Source organism: Nansenia antarctica, assembly GCF_963989245.1.
Source record: "Nansenia antarctica genome assembly, chromosome: 7".
NCBI classification, from domain to species: Eukaryota; Metazoa; Chordata; class Actinopteri; order Argentiniformes; family Microstomatidae; genus Nansenia; species Nansenia antarctica.
Window position 1 is genome coordinate 6,806,576 of NC_137677.1, and position 15,188 is coordinate 6,821,763.

The 15,188-nt window shown below is 42.7% G+C and overlaps 1 protein-coding gene across 1 annotated transcript in view; it reads right to left on the minus strand.

Annotated features, from left to right (window-relative positions):
* Window positions 1-14,811, minus strand: part of onecut3a (one cut homeobox 3a) — a gene marked incomplete at both ends in the record, with an annotated part of 19,725 nt that extends 4,914 nt beyond the window's left edge. The window contains 3 exon segments of the mRNA XM_080536412.1: window positions 2,353-2,424; window positions 2,427-2,443; window positions 13,709-14,811. Coding sequence (XP_080392538.1) covers window positions 2,353-2,424; window positions 2,427-2,443; window positions 13,709-14,811 — 1,192 coding nt within the window.
* Between the last annotated feature and the right edge of the window lie 377 nt (window positions 14,812-15,188).

Below are 15,188 nucleotides of genomic sequence, written 5' to 3' on the forward strand. Positions count from 1 at the left end.
GTGTGTGTGAGTGTGTGTGTGTGTGTGTGTGTGTGTGTGTGTGTGTGTGTGTGTGTGAGTGTGTCTGTAGAGTGTTAGAAAAGGAATCAAATTCGAGCACACCGGCGTTCTGTAACACCACTACTCAATCTTTATAAAGATACTTTTTGCTGTTAAAGTCGATTGGGTGTGAAACTGATTTAATTAATCTACCAATAAACATGTTTACTGGCTGGTGGTTCAGCATGTTCATACACACTAAAGACACCTTGAAGTCTCACCTCTATCGCCCTGGCAGAGAAGGACCCCGGGCGCACCCGACATCCATGCCATGCCTTTTATACTTTGCCAGTTGGCATGCATCAATGTGGTATCTAAACTCAATTATTTGCTCCTGCAGGAAACAGGATACACCCCCTTCTGAATCGTAAGACTTTGGTATAGGAAGTTAAGATGGTGTGTACTGTAGCCTGTTTTATGGGACTTTGTTGTTCGCTTATTTTGTGTTCCACAAAGATTGATAGTGTGTATATTGACAAGGGCTGCACTTTAAAAGCCAGTTTGTACAGTATTTATTCCATTCAGGCCGTAGGGCAGTGCCAAGGTTTCCCCCAATCTCAACCTACTCCCAGCTCGATACCCGTTAATGTAATGAGGGCGAATTGGTGCTAATATACTGATAACTTGATACAATTTGTTTGTTTGCCTTCAACAAGACTCTCAGCTGCAAGGCATTCCCCCACAACTCCAATAACACTCACTCTGGCCCACTTTGAAAGTCACCCTGCAGAGATCACTAGCTGTGATTATTCCAGCCACAGTCCAGCAAAACCCACGAGCACATTTTCAATTACTGTTTTTATTGAATTTAACATTTTTTATTTATGATCAGAGAGGACTTATTTAGCTCAAGCATGCAGTTGCAGTTATCTCCTGTGCAACTATTATTTTTTATGAAACTCAAGTAGGAGCTCAATATCAGTATACGCTATGTAGGTGATAGAAAAATAATGCAGAATTATTTTCAAAACAGTGTAGGCCTATATAATAGGAATTACTGCAAAATTATCCGTGAAAACATTCACTACCAGTTAAGTTTTATTGCACTCAAAAAAATACTAATTAAGCGGTTCGGCATGCTTAGTTGATTGATATTGCGTATCTTAATTACACACTAAAGTCAATGGAAGTTACACAATGAAATATGAAGATTATTGCTCAGTAAATCTAAATCAGACGGAGAGATTCAACAGTCCCCATGATTGCAATGATTATAGGCTGTAGTTAGTGACGGAACACCTCATGACTTTATAAGTCACTAAAACATGTGAGATACGTTAACTCGAATTGTTTGTGAAATTGCAATGTGCGCATTGTTTTTTAGGCTATTGTTAAAATGATGTACTATGATTATCCTTCGTAGTATTGACAATTGAATTGTTGCCCTAATTGACCATTCTGTGCGAGATAGTTATCAGTTATTATTATTATTCATGTTAACTATCTGCCGTATGACAACAGGTGTATTTCTCATATGGGCGTATTTGTCGAATTTACCGGATGTTATTACAGGAACTTGAAACGTGTTGGTCATGTTACGAATTTATTCGTATTTAATTATTGTTGTACGGGTCTACCTGAATTATTACCTATATTTATTTATTTATTTTATAAAAAGCTAACCAGTCACACAGCCAACGATGTTGTCAGACCAATCATTTTTAAACACATAAATAAACAAGTAAATAAATAAATATGAATAAATAAATATATATATATATATATATATATATATATATATATAAAAAAATACATATATATACATATATGGATTATGAGGACGGCTGAGATTTTGTATGTTTGCTTTTTTTTTTATCTGTTGTTTTTGTAAATTTCTGTAAATAGATGTATATAACCTACTGTATGGTTTGAGAGAGAGTATATGTTATTGTTTTCAGAGAAAGGCATGGTGCTATTGTTCAGAGAGTTTTATTGTGTGTGTGTGTGTGTGTGTGTGTGTGTGTGTGTGTGTGTGTGTGTGTGTGTGTGTGTGTGTGTGTGTGTGTGTGTATGTGTGTGTGTGTGTGCGCGTGTGTGTGTGTGTGTGTGTGTGTGCGTGTGTGTGTGTGTGTGTGTGTGTGTGTACATGTGTGTGTGTGTGTGTGTGTGTGTACATGTGTGTGTGTGTGTGTGTGTGTGTGTGTGTGTGTGTGTACATATATATATATATATATATATATATATATATATATATATATATATGAGCGTGTGAAAGCTGTCTCAGCAGAGGTGTGTGCTCTGTCGGATCTGAAGTGGGAGAGCAGAGGAGAGCAGAGGAGGGGGTGTGGGGAGGGGATCGATAACTAACCGCACCGTGCAGCCAACCGGTCTGCCTGGGATCGATGGGCTGAATGGGGCTGATCTGAAATTGGGTGCGGTGCGACTCTCTCCCGCAGAGGCCGGGCTACTGCGGGCGAGAAACAGTCACTATGTCAACCATGGACTCAACCTCTGTTAATAACTATTTACTATTAATGATAACTGCCCCCTGAAACAAGTTATTGGGTCAATTCGGAGGACATGCACACACCATCTTTAGCAGAGACTGCATGCTAAACGTTAACGTATCTCAATCGTACTTACATGTTTTAGTGACTTTTATTATCTACCTCTGAGTTCAATTAAATCATTTTTAGGGCTGGTTTATTACAAGATTGTTGTTTTTATTATTATTATTAGTAGTAGTATTATTGTTATTGTTATTAGTATTATTAATATGGGGTTTTAATATACGCTATTGCCCTCATTCGTTTGGTTGAAGTCTCCCCTGTGAGATTCAGATATGATTTGATGGTCTCTTAGTAGCAACAAGTATTTACAGCTTGGTATTATCAAAGAGAGTATCAGCAAATGTGCATTTTAGGCCTCGACATCACATTGAAACAGACCTTGCTTTAGTGCACTGGCGTAGATTAAGCCTAAAGGCATACCTCTTAAAATATACATTAATCATTTAAATAAGAGCTTTGCAACTAACACCTGAACTTCCATGTACGATCAGTGCCATTATTATGTTTGCCTTTTGAGATCAGACTATAGCCTACAGCCAATACATTTAGTCAACATTTCAACGTGAATAAGGAATATGGTGTACGGTGTTTTAACTGTTCAATAGATGAATAACTGCAGGCTGCCACGAGAGACCAAAGGATTACAGGATGGGTGAGCAGGGCACGCGCCAACATCTGCACTTCGGCCTGTAGGCTGAAACTGGTCTCACACGGCAGACGTCAGAATTCGACGTTTATGGACAAACGTCGAATTCTGACGTGAGATTTGCATCCAAACGTCGAATTCCGACGTGACATTGGGGTAGCTCGTTCTGATAGCGCAGGGGTGCGCCTGTTATGTGCGCCTGTCGGGGCTTCTCTCGGGATTATTCCATTTTGAATTGGAAACCCTAAGGTTACCCTAACCCTAACCCTAACCCTAACCCTAACCTTAACGCTAACCCTAACCCTAACATTAACCCTAACCCTAACCCTAACCCTAGGGTTACCCTAACCCTAACCCTAACCCTAACCCTAACCTTAACCCTAACCCTAACCTTAACCCTAACCCTAACCCTAACCCTAACCTTAACCCTAACCCTAACCTTAACCCTAACCCTAACCCTAACCCTAACCTTAACCTTAACCCTAACCTTAACCTTAACCTTAACCCTAACCCTAAATGTGGCCTAACTAATTAATGCAAGTGCAATTCAAAATGGAATAATCCCGAGAGAAGCCCCGACAGGCGCACATAACAGAGAACGAGCTACCCCAATCTCACGTCAGAATTCGACGTTTGTCCATAAACGTCGAATTCTGACGTCTGCCGTGTGAGACCAGGTTGCATACATAACATGTATCTATTTTTCAGGCTAAGTCAAAACGTGAAGTTTATTTAGGCCTATACTTTTCGTCTGTTTTCGAGATTTTGTCCGAGTCTTCCACCGTGATTTATGGGACGGGGGTCGGACATGTTATCAGTTAGGCAGTCTGAGTCTGCTAACCGTCTCAAAGGTCGATCTGGGTGGATCTAATTCTGCAGGTGTCAGCTGAAAAGAAAGTACAGGTTCGACTGCAGGCAACCAAAAATGTAGTTTGATGGAAGCATATGGGTCATAATAACCATAATAATTCTGATCAAAAAGTACAGGATTTAACAATTAACAATTATTTTTGTTTTACCATTGGAAAAGACGACATAAGAACACGCGGTATGTGTGTGTGTGTGTGTGTGTGTGTGTGTGTGTGTGTGTGTGTGTGTGTGTGTGTGTGTGTGTGTGTGTGTGTGTGTGTGTGTGGTGTGTGTGGTGTGTGTGGTGTGTGGTGTGTGGTGTGTGTGGTGTGTGTGTGTGTGTGTGTGTGTGTGTGTGTGTGGTGTGTGTGTGTGTGTGTGTGTGGTGTGTGTGTGTGTGTGTGTGTGTGTGTGTGTGTGTGTGTGTGTGTGGTGTGTGTGGTGTGGACACTGAAAACTGTGTGGCGTGATAGTGTCAAAAATGGCCAGATAGACAATCTATATGGGCATGTAGCCACAACAACTATAGCAATATGTGTATATGATGGGATGGGAGTGCAGAATTCTTATGCATTTTGAAAATCAACCCTGAACGGAGAGCAGTTAAGGCCGTGCATGGAAATAACTTACTCTCACACACACACACACACACACACACACACACACACCCACACACACACACACACACACACACACACACACACACACACACACACACACACACACACACACACACACACACACACACGGATAGACGTAATTCTGTTAATATCAAAGCATTACGATTATGGGAAGAAATGATGTTGTATAGCATTTACAGGCATTGCTCTTAAACAAACAAACTACATTGCATAAATGGGTGCTCTGAAGTAAAGATGCCGGCTCAGCAAGTAGGATGAAAACGATAGCCATGGCTGAATTTAAACATCAATTCAAATTCTTATGTTAGACTCTATACTCCGTTTGTTTATTTAGCATGTAATATAACATTGATTAATTCATCAATTGATTTCACGGTCGTTTTGTTCCTTTGTTGATTTGTATTGGCTTGCCCAACCGGAGTTTCGGGTTGCATCTGCGGGCACGGGGGGTGTGTGACTGCGGTTTGGCTGGGATCGACCCCGCTCGAAGGCGTGCATGGGTGGGCCCTCTCCGGTTTAGGATAGATGGACATAGGCCTTGTGTCATTGCATGGCTTATTAGTTCGTGACATTAGAATTATAAGGTTCTATCTCCATTTTTGTCAAAATTGAGTTTTTTTTACATAATCTGATCCATTAGGTGTTTATTAATGCCTGTGTGATGTTATTTTTTTAAATGTTGACATTTTTTAGTTAGTAATTCATAAAATACAAAGGTTCCATCTCACAAAACATAATGGAATGTAAAAACTTTGACGCTCAATATTTCTGAACTGCCCTAAACGGAGATAGAACCTTATCATTCTAAACGGAGATAGAACCTTATCATTCTAAACGGAGATAGAACCTTATAATTCTAAACGGAGATAGAACCTTATAATTCTAAGCTCACCAGTTGTGAATACATTATGAAATTGTCTCCCAGTGTATTTAGTCATTTTGTAGGCCTATTGCATGTATGATAAGCCTATTGGTCAATCGTGAGGTAACGTTTAAATACATTAAAATGTATGTGAGGAAACGAAAACAGAGAGAATTTCGGTTCAACATAAGTTTTGGAAACATTCACGATAAGGCTATTGTAGCCTATGTCAAACTCGGTGCCTGGTCTATAATCAGTGTAGGCATTATGTGCAACATGTGGGAATGTTTGGCACAAACATCCAAAGGCCCTCGGTCGCCTCTGTTGTTTTGTTTGCTATCCCCAGGACAGATATCAGATCAGTTCCTCTATTCGGAGAGGAGTTCATATATAGGCTATTTTTTAAAGTTAAATGCTTAAGCAAAATCCTTTTCTGTGTTTCCCATTTTTGAATCTCAGTTTTATTCTCATAAAAGAGATGATAGGCCTATCTATGGTCTCAGAATTATGGGCCAGATGACAATCGGATGGGTTGGCCACCACATGGACATATTTAACAACTAATAGGCTACACACTGACTTCAGTAGCCTATAAGTGAGTAAGTTCATAAACATGCTGGCATTCATTTAGGCCTACGTCACTATTACCATACCAACAAGACGAATATTAACTCTAGACAAAGATGTACGCATGCCTTTTCTCTCCTTAACTCCATGCAATGTCTTTCCATTGTTCTTAAAGCTCAAGTTAACATTCGCCTTGCTTAGATCGTGCATTAAACAAGCCATTATCGGGCCTCTAATAAGCGATGGCCTGTCAGTCAGGGCGTCAGATAAGCCGCTAGTGCGACTGAGAAGAGACGGTCTGCTTTTCAGCGCCAGGGGCCTGAGAGGTGTACGGGCCCATAGGCATGCAAGGGCTGTAGCCAGGCCTCGAGTCCATCACGTTTGTGTTTAACCCAAGAAGTTCTCTTCCAGTCAATGCATTTTGTGAAATGGGATGTTTGGCAAGGAAAGATAGTTTGTTGTCAGGGCGTGAGCTTAGAATGATAAGGTTCTATCTCCGTTTAGAATGATAAGGTTCTATCTCCGTTTAGGGTAGTTCAGAGATATTGAGCGTCAAAGTTTTTACATTCCATTATGTTTTGTGAGATGGAACCTTAGTATTTTATGAATTACTAACTAAAAAATGACAACATTTAAAAAAATAACACCACACAGGCATTAATAAACACCTAATGGATCAGATTATGTAAAAAAAAACTCAATGTTGACAAAAATTGAGATAGAACCTTATAATTCTAATGTCACAGTGACGAGGGTCTATATATTCCTCGTTTATATCCTCATTTTGGCCATGCATTGCCGAGGACTATGGCTGTTGAAGAATCCTTGCATGGTTTTTCAATCTGATTGTGCAACCTAGTCCTATAATAAATCAACACACACAGATAGCCTAGATTCTGTTTTTGGTGTGAAATCGGTGACGCAATGCTATTTAACCCTAGCCCCGTGCGCACAGTTGAGTCTCCTAGCAATCTGATTTAAAGGTCAGTCTCTCCTATCGATCCGTTAGGCGAGGGGGCGACGGAAAGGGGGGCGTAGGAATTGATCATCTAAAATAGAATAGACGGTATTCTGTATGGAGGTAAACGCGTTAAGACCTCAGCTATACGCGCGCATGCGTGTGTGTGTCATGGAGCGACCACTCATGCCTTATTATAAGGACAGAGGTTTATTTAGCCATTGTATTTATTTTATATATAAGTGTTAGTATATCGTGAGCTTAGAATGATAAGGTTCTATCTCCGTTTAGGGCAGTTCAGAGATATTGAGCGTCAAAGTTTTTACATTCCATTATGTTCTGTGAGATGGAACCTTAGTATTTTATTAATTACTAACTCAAAAATGTCAACATTTTTAAAAATAACAGCACACAGGCATTAATAAACACCTAATGGATCAGATTATGTAAAAAACTCAATTTTGACAAAAATTGAGATAGAACCTTATAATTCTAACGTCACGATAACAGACTACCAGTTTGGATTTCCATGCGTATAGGTCTATCTCCAACATGCCATGTACGTTTATTAGTCATTCTTGTTCCACGTTATGAGGGCTGAGCTGTTAATGGGGCAAAATGGTGTTGCACGGTGAGCGGATGGGGGAAGGGGGCTAGGGGGGGCTATATGCCTTGCATGGGGGGCTGCTCCAGCGATGGAAAGGAGAGACCGGGGGAATGGAAATCGATACAGATTCAGAGCTCGCCAGATCGGCCTTAACAATGTATGGCGCAGAGAGACGCACTCTATATCCCGATCACATACACTACACACACACACACACACACACACACACACACACACACACACACACACTCGCACGCACACTAGAAGAAAAAAAAGAAATTGGGGAGACGTGTCTGTGCCTGCACACGTGCTCCATCACTGTACCTAGTCAATTCTCCCTCCCCTCAACCCTCAAAAGCGCAAATTGCGAAAATCCAAATCGTATAATTCATCATCTGTCTGTATTGACCTAATCACAAACGTGGATTAGATTTGGAAAAAATGTGAATATGGCTCTCTTACTCGGCTGCATTTCGTGAGCTTAGAATGAAAAGGTTCTATCTCCGTTTAGGGCAGTTCAGAGATATTGAGCGTCAAAGTTTTTACATTCCATTATGTTCTGTGAGATGGAACCTTTGTATTTTATGAATTACTAACTCAAAAATGTCAACATTTAAAAAAAATAACACCACACAGGCATCAATAAACACCTAATGGATCAGATTATGTAAAAAAACTCAATTTTGACAAAAATTGAGATAGAACCTTATAATTCTAACGTCACGACTATACGCCAACCACATGATTTCACGAGCAGTGTATATGTGTTTCTCAGTGTTTACAGCCACACATTGCTGTGCTTAACGAAGAGACCGCAACATGCACCGTTCTCCCCCCTTGTCTCCCGCATAACCTTATCAATTATTAAAGGATCGCATCGATCATTTCGCAGGTCTGCGTCAAGCCGCATCTCTCCGCGAAAAAGCCTGTTTTCCATGATCCCACATCAATCACATCTAAAGGCGGTAGTGTATTCAATCAAACCTGTTAAGCGCTTTTCGGGGATGAATAATCAACAACCCTCTAACAGACATTTTAAAAGAATTTCTTCTTTTTGTTTCAAACACAAAGCATTTTTTTTTTTTTTTTTGCGAAATTGACCTTAAAACATTCCCTCTTGCAGTGAAATAATGATTTGAATGCTTTGATTAGATTGAGTCAGACTCAGACCTTTTCTCTGATGATTGTCAACTGTTTGTCTTTACAGATATATCCTGCAGGATTGTGAGAATGACATGATTGACATTGTGTGATATTGATCGTTGAAGTGTTGGATTGGGAGAACTAGGTAGAGTTCTGATAGAGGTATAGGCCTGCCTGGACACATAGCAACACAATATCTGTGACTTTTACTCGCTTGCATGACACCTATAAGCAATGCAATATCTGTGACTTCTACTCGCTTGCCTAGACACCTATGCAATGCAATATCTGTGACTTTTACTCGCCTGCATGCCACTCGCACATACAAAATACAACCATGCATTGTATTGCATGGTTGCAATTTATAGAATGCAACCATGCATTGTATAAATTGTATAAATCGCAAGCCATGTAGGCCACCCAAACAGACCATCAGAGAATCAGATCAGCATCATAGAGTAGCTAGAATTGAAAACAGGAGCGAAATGATAGTGCTCGTGGGAGGCAGAGGCAGAGTTTATTATAAGAAAACCCAATTTGTAGCGGGATATGTCCAGGGTTGGACAGCTGGTGTGAAGGGTTGGACATGGCAAGCCAAGTGGAGGAACGGTGGCAGCAGCACTATACCGCAACATCGTGACGTTAGAATTATAAGGTTCCATCTCCATTTTGAGTTTTTCCAATTGAGTTTTTTACATAATCTGACCCATTAGGTGTTTATTAATGCCTGTGTGGTGTTATTTAAAAAAATTTTTTTGACATTTTTGAGTTAGTAATTCATCAAATACAAAGGTTCCGTCTCACGAAACATAACGGAATGTAAAAACTTTGACGCTCAATATCTCTGAACTGCCCTAAACGGAGATAGAACCTTAATTCTAAGCTGCATGGCAACCGTTACTCCTAGAATTATAGCGTACAAAAGGCTCGTGCCGCACAGTCTGGACGATGAATAAAAGGGTCTCCCTTTCACTTGCATTGTTTTCTCTATAGATCCCCGCACGTGCTGTGTCCATTCAAATGCTAATGAACAGTTTATGCTTCCTAAACAGAAGTGGGCCTATCTATGGCCTATGCTGACTGGAGCGAGATCGATCTTGCTTGATGATCATGCATGTATTATGAAATATGTTAATTTACCATTCCTTTCCATGGCAGGTTAAGGCTATATCCTTTAAACCTCAGGCCTAGAGAGAACAATCCTATCTCAATAATTCATGCAAAGCAAACGATCAAAAAACGTTATTATTTATCACATGCATGTTCAATAAGCGATTGCTGCACCTGCATGCGCTTAATGCATCAGTGTATTGTATTTTACGCATGCATGGAAGGGTTGGCAGGGGTCGAATCATTCTGTTGTCTCGTGCTATTGTCTTTCTGTTCGCTCCCGAGTGTGTCTGGAACAATGCGTTGGTGGGTGCATGTTTACGCCAATCCAGGATTATTGTATAACCGAAACCCCAAAGGCCATATTGATAGTGAGTTTGCCATCCAGTCTACAGATGTAACATGATTACAACAGAGAGAGGGAGAGAGAGAGAGAGAGAGAGAGAGAGAGAGAGAGAGAGAGAGAGAGAGAGAGGGAGGGAGGGAGGGAGGGAGGGAGACAGGGGAGCAGAGGGGGGATAGGTGTGCAATGGGGGGCTTTTTCCAGTCTCTCCATCCCTGTTCCCGGCTCCTGCCTCCCTCCCCCCCGCCCTCCCCACTACTCCGGGAGAGTCCAATGGGGGAGAGTGCTGAGACGGAATAATTGATAGATGCACTGGCTATCCTTATCGATCACTGCTTTATTGACCCGACCAAATACATTGAGATGGAGTGTGGAATTCAACACAGATGCAAAAGACGAATTGTTTTTCATCCTCAATGCAATCTTGAGATGCCTCTCAGACCTCACTTTTTCGGCACACATCTTGTTTACGTGCATATGCGTGCATATGCGAGTGTGTCTGCAAATGATTTATCCTGGGAAGTTTGCAACCCCATTCATATGGCACATACGATATTTAAGACTTTCATTTCACACACGTTTAGGGCATGCATCTATACGCCTATTCATCTAGCCATATCATTGTTATGCAGAATTTCTCCTTATTTGACTATCTTGCTCTGTTTTTAATTTTGAGTGGGGGACTGTCATGTGAGTGTGCAGACACTGGCATTTTTACATTAGCTAAGCAGGGCAGAGGCATTGATTTGTGTGACTGTGATGAATTTGGAATAGTAATTTGAATGTATTGATTGATGTGGCCGACTGAGTATTGCCAGCCCCCCTTTCAGAATCACAACCCCCCCAACTCCCACTCCCAGCCCACATGCGCAGGGTGGATAATGGCGAATTTAAATGCAATAAGTAAAACGTAGCTCCCACCATTTACATACAACAGTCATTAGTCATTTTTGCCCATTTTGCCAGAGAGCAACTGACAGCACAAGGTAGCTCACAGCACAATAGACAAGAGTGGTGGTATACAACAAAGTGGAATGGCACACTCACTCAAACAGTATAGGCCTAAGATAAACATTAGGCCTTATAACCATAATCCTAATCACAACATGATAACCATAACAATCACGATAATATCACTATAGGCTACTAATGACAATGATTAATTGATAAGGGATGAATTATCAATCATTACAATTGCAATGAGCTTTGATGCATAAACATAATATAGATCCTTCAATTGGATTAAAATGTATAAACATGTCTTACACAAACATACATACATACACACACACACACACACACACACGCACACACACACACACACACACACACACACACACACACACACACACACACACACACACACACAGACAGACTTAAGGACTAATTAGAAATCTGTGCCACATTCAAGTGCATTCTGTAGGTTTTTTTTGTTTTTTTTTATCATGGTGTGGGGTGTGGAAGATATAAAACCCCACTGCCCAATTAGGTTTAACAGCAATGGCACTTAAATAGACAATTGTGGAGTGTTTAAATCTTTATTTACCAGAACCCCGCTAAATGTGCAAAGGAACAATTTACATGCCATTAAGTGCTTTTCAATAGGGCATTGACTGGAACTAAAATATGCCACTATATCTGGTTAATTGAACCGTCCACTGAAATACGACACAGAACTGATTGACGTTTTGAAGCGCATGCACAGACATCAATGAAAGTGGCCCTCTCACTTCCAACTCTATACTTTATTGTTATTGCTTCCCTCTCTTGTTCAAGTCTTGTTAATAGGTCTTAGACTAAGCGGTAGGGTTTGGATAAAGAAGACACGTTTCTGATTAGCTTCAGAGAGGGCATCACAAAAGGATAATGTTCCAAACCTTGTCCTCTGAAACAGTGAATGAATGAGTGAAAAAAGATGAATGCAATTTTAAAATAACGGATGGATGAAATGTACAGATTCATATATGAGCTTTTCAAATGATCTTATCATACATGTCTTATAGCCTATACGTCGTTTCGAAGTTGAGTGTTAAATATACATTAAAGTTAAATATAAGTTAAATATAAGTTTGCTAATTAGATGGTGCAATTCAAACGGTAATAATTCAATTTAATATATGCACATAGAACGTACGAACATATTGCACAGAGAGCAATCATTTCGCTTGAATGTGTGTGTGTGTGTGTGTGTGTGTGTGTGTGTGTGTGTGTGTGTGTGTGTGTGTGTGTGTGTGTGTGCGTGCGTGCGTGCGTGTGTGTGTGTGTGTGTGTGTGTGTGTGTGTGCGTGCGTGCGCGCGCGCGTGCGTGTGTGTGTGTGTGTGTGTGCCCGCGAATATTAAACTTTCTGACGTTAAGCCTATAATAATCATTTGGGCTAAAAAGGCCTGCATATAGGCTACAATTAGGTTGAATGCACTATAGGCAATGTGTATAGGGTTGGGGCCTACGTCCAAGTGCTTCTATATTCGGCTATTTTACAAATAAACCACTATAGAGAAAGTGAAATAGCATAGTTATTTTTGAAGACAAAAAATAGTTGTGTACTATATGCGTAATGCTCCATGCTCAGAACAGAAGCATCTGTTTGTTGAGCTGTCTCTCAGAACCAGATCGATCATTTATCAGTGCGCTACTTTGAAGAGGGACGCCGGGACCTGGGCTATCGACCCGCGGGAGGTCACGCTCCCCTGACCCCCTGCTATAGGCCCTCCTCGCGCCTCAGACGCGTCTTGTTTGCGCCTGGCCCATGGCTGACAGGGGAATGGAGAATATCACATCATCCATTTGATCCATAAATACGATATTTAACATGATGCTTGAGTCGACTCCACACCAAGGAGTAACGTGAAACTTGACAAAGGGCCATCAATGAAAACCCAACACCGGTCTCTTGGTCAATAGTGGCGTAAGTTTAACCTCGTTATTGTGGCCAAAATGACACAGTGAGACACAATCCATTAGATTTTCGGTGTCCAAGAAAATATCGTGTGTGTGTGTGTGTGTGTGTGTGTGTGTGTGTGTGTGTGTGTGTGTGTCTGTGTGTCTTACACGCCCGTGAAATAGATTAGGCTATATTGGCAAATTGTTATCAGGATATTGGGGACAATAAAACAATACAAACATGTTTATGTCTGCAAAGTTCAGGAAGTTCTATTTGCCTCAGTAGGTGAAGATAACGGTAAATATATAAACGTTTAACACGTTCATACGTCGCTATTAGGCTACAGAAAGGTATTTGCATCAATCCAAATAGGGCCTATGGATTTTCTTAAACATTCCACAGACAATTGACCATGCACGATGGACTTTACCAAATGGATAACTGCCATAACTTAGCGGCCCCTAATGTCTCTCAGAGTAGCTATTGTCTCGCCACATTGACTGGTATAATTGATCCCCCTGCACAAGTCGGATTGGGAGACGTCTCCTCACTCACCTGCTAGTCTTAGCGCCGACATCCTCTGGAACTCCGGCTCCTGCAGCCACTTCCACATCCTCCGGAAGGTTTCCCGGCCGGACTTGAGTTTACTCCACGGTTTAGGGTTCCGCAGCAGGTCCGAGAGGGTTCCCTGGGACCGGCACAAGATCCTCTGCGCAAAGATGGCCTGGGGAATGCTGTAGCGCTTGAGCTCCGCCGTTATCCGCTGTGCCACCTCCTTGGTGTTGATCTCTTCCACCTGGCCCCCCGACCCACCACCTCCCTGCCCGCCGCCCCCCGCCGTCTGCCTGTCCCGGTCAGAGAGCATGAGAGACCCCCCGTTCGCCTGAGAGTGCGGATGGCTGTGGTGGTGCAAGCCGTTCAGGGTGGACATAATCCCGGCCCCGTGGCCCCCCAGTTGGCGGGCCAGGTGCTCCTCACTCCGGGACAGCATCGCCGCGTGGGACTCGTAGCCCCCCGCCGAGGAGAGCATCTTGTCGTTCGAGAGGTGAGCGCCGGGACCACCGTAGCCGCCGAGAGTCTGCTGGGAGTTGTGCAACGAGCCCAGGCCGTTGGACAGAGGGGACAGCGGCTGGCCCACCATGCCGGTCATGTCTTTGGGGTAGTGGCCGTAGAGGTTGCCCATGGAGGCCAGGCTCCGGTCGTCCCGCATGAGGGTGAAGCTGCCGCTGACGTTGCCGGCGGTGAGTCGCTGATGGGCCGGGTGGGGATGGTGGGCGTGCGGTGCATGGGGATGGTGGTGGAATTTCTCCGAGACGGTGGAGATGGGGGGCAGGTGCTGGAGCGGCGTCAGGGTGGTGTAGGTACTACTCAGGCTCATCCCGGAGTCGCAGGACATGGTCATGGCCGGGTGCAAGGGACCGGACAGAGCGTGGGGGTCCCCCGTGCGATAGTCCCCCGGACCCACTCCCTCCAAGATCGAGGCCATACTGGACACCATGGCCGAGCGTCCGTGCGACGACACCAGGTTCCGATGCGCCGACGCATGCGACGATTGCCGTCCGTGATGTTGATGAGAGTTCATTAAGTCACCCGTTTGATGATGGTGAGATACGCCGTGGTGGAGATTTCCAATGTTTTCCATTGTAAGTTCCATCGTTGAAAAAGAATCTTTATTTCCCACCTCCTCTCTCTCCCCTCTCTCTCTCTCTCTCGCTCACTTGCGCGCTCTATCTCCCCTCTCTCTCCCTCTCCCCTCTGTCTCACACTCCTCGCTCCTTTCCCAATAAATTCTGAACGATTTCAAAGCCAAGCCCATTGATTGTAGATGTGCCTCTCTTGCAGTCAATCCAGCATGATTTTAAGAAGATCAGTTGCTCGCCCCCCATGCACAGAGCTGTGCATGCCACAAACCCGCTGCTTAAGCGTATAGGTGCATCTGTGTCCGCTTGTATTTCATTTGCTGTAAGAGCACCTCTCTCTACTATGGAAAGCAAAGCGCGGTGCTTCAAGCGTGTGTGTCTACGTGCCCGC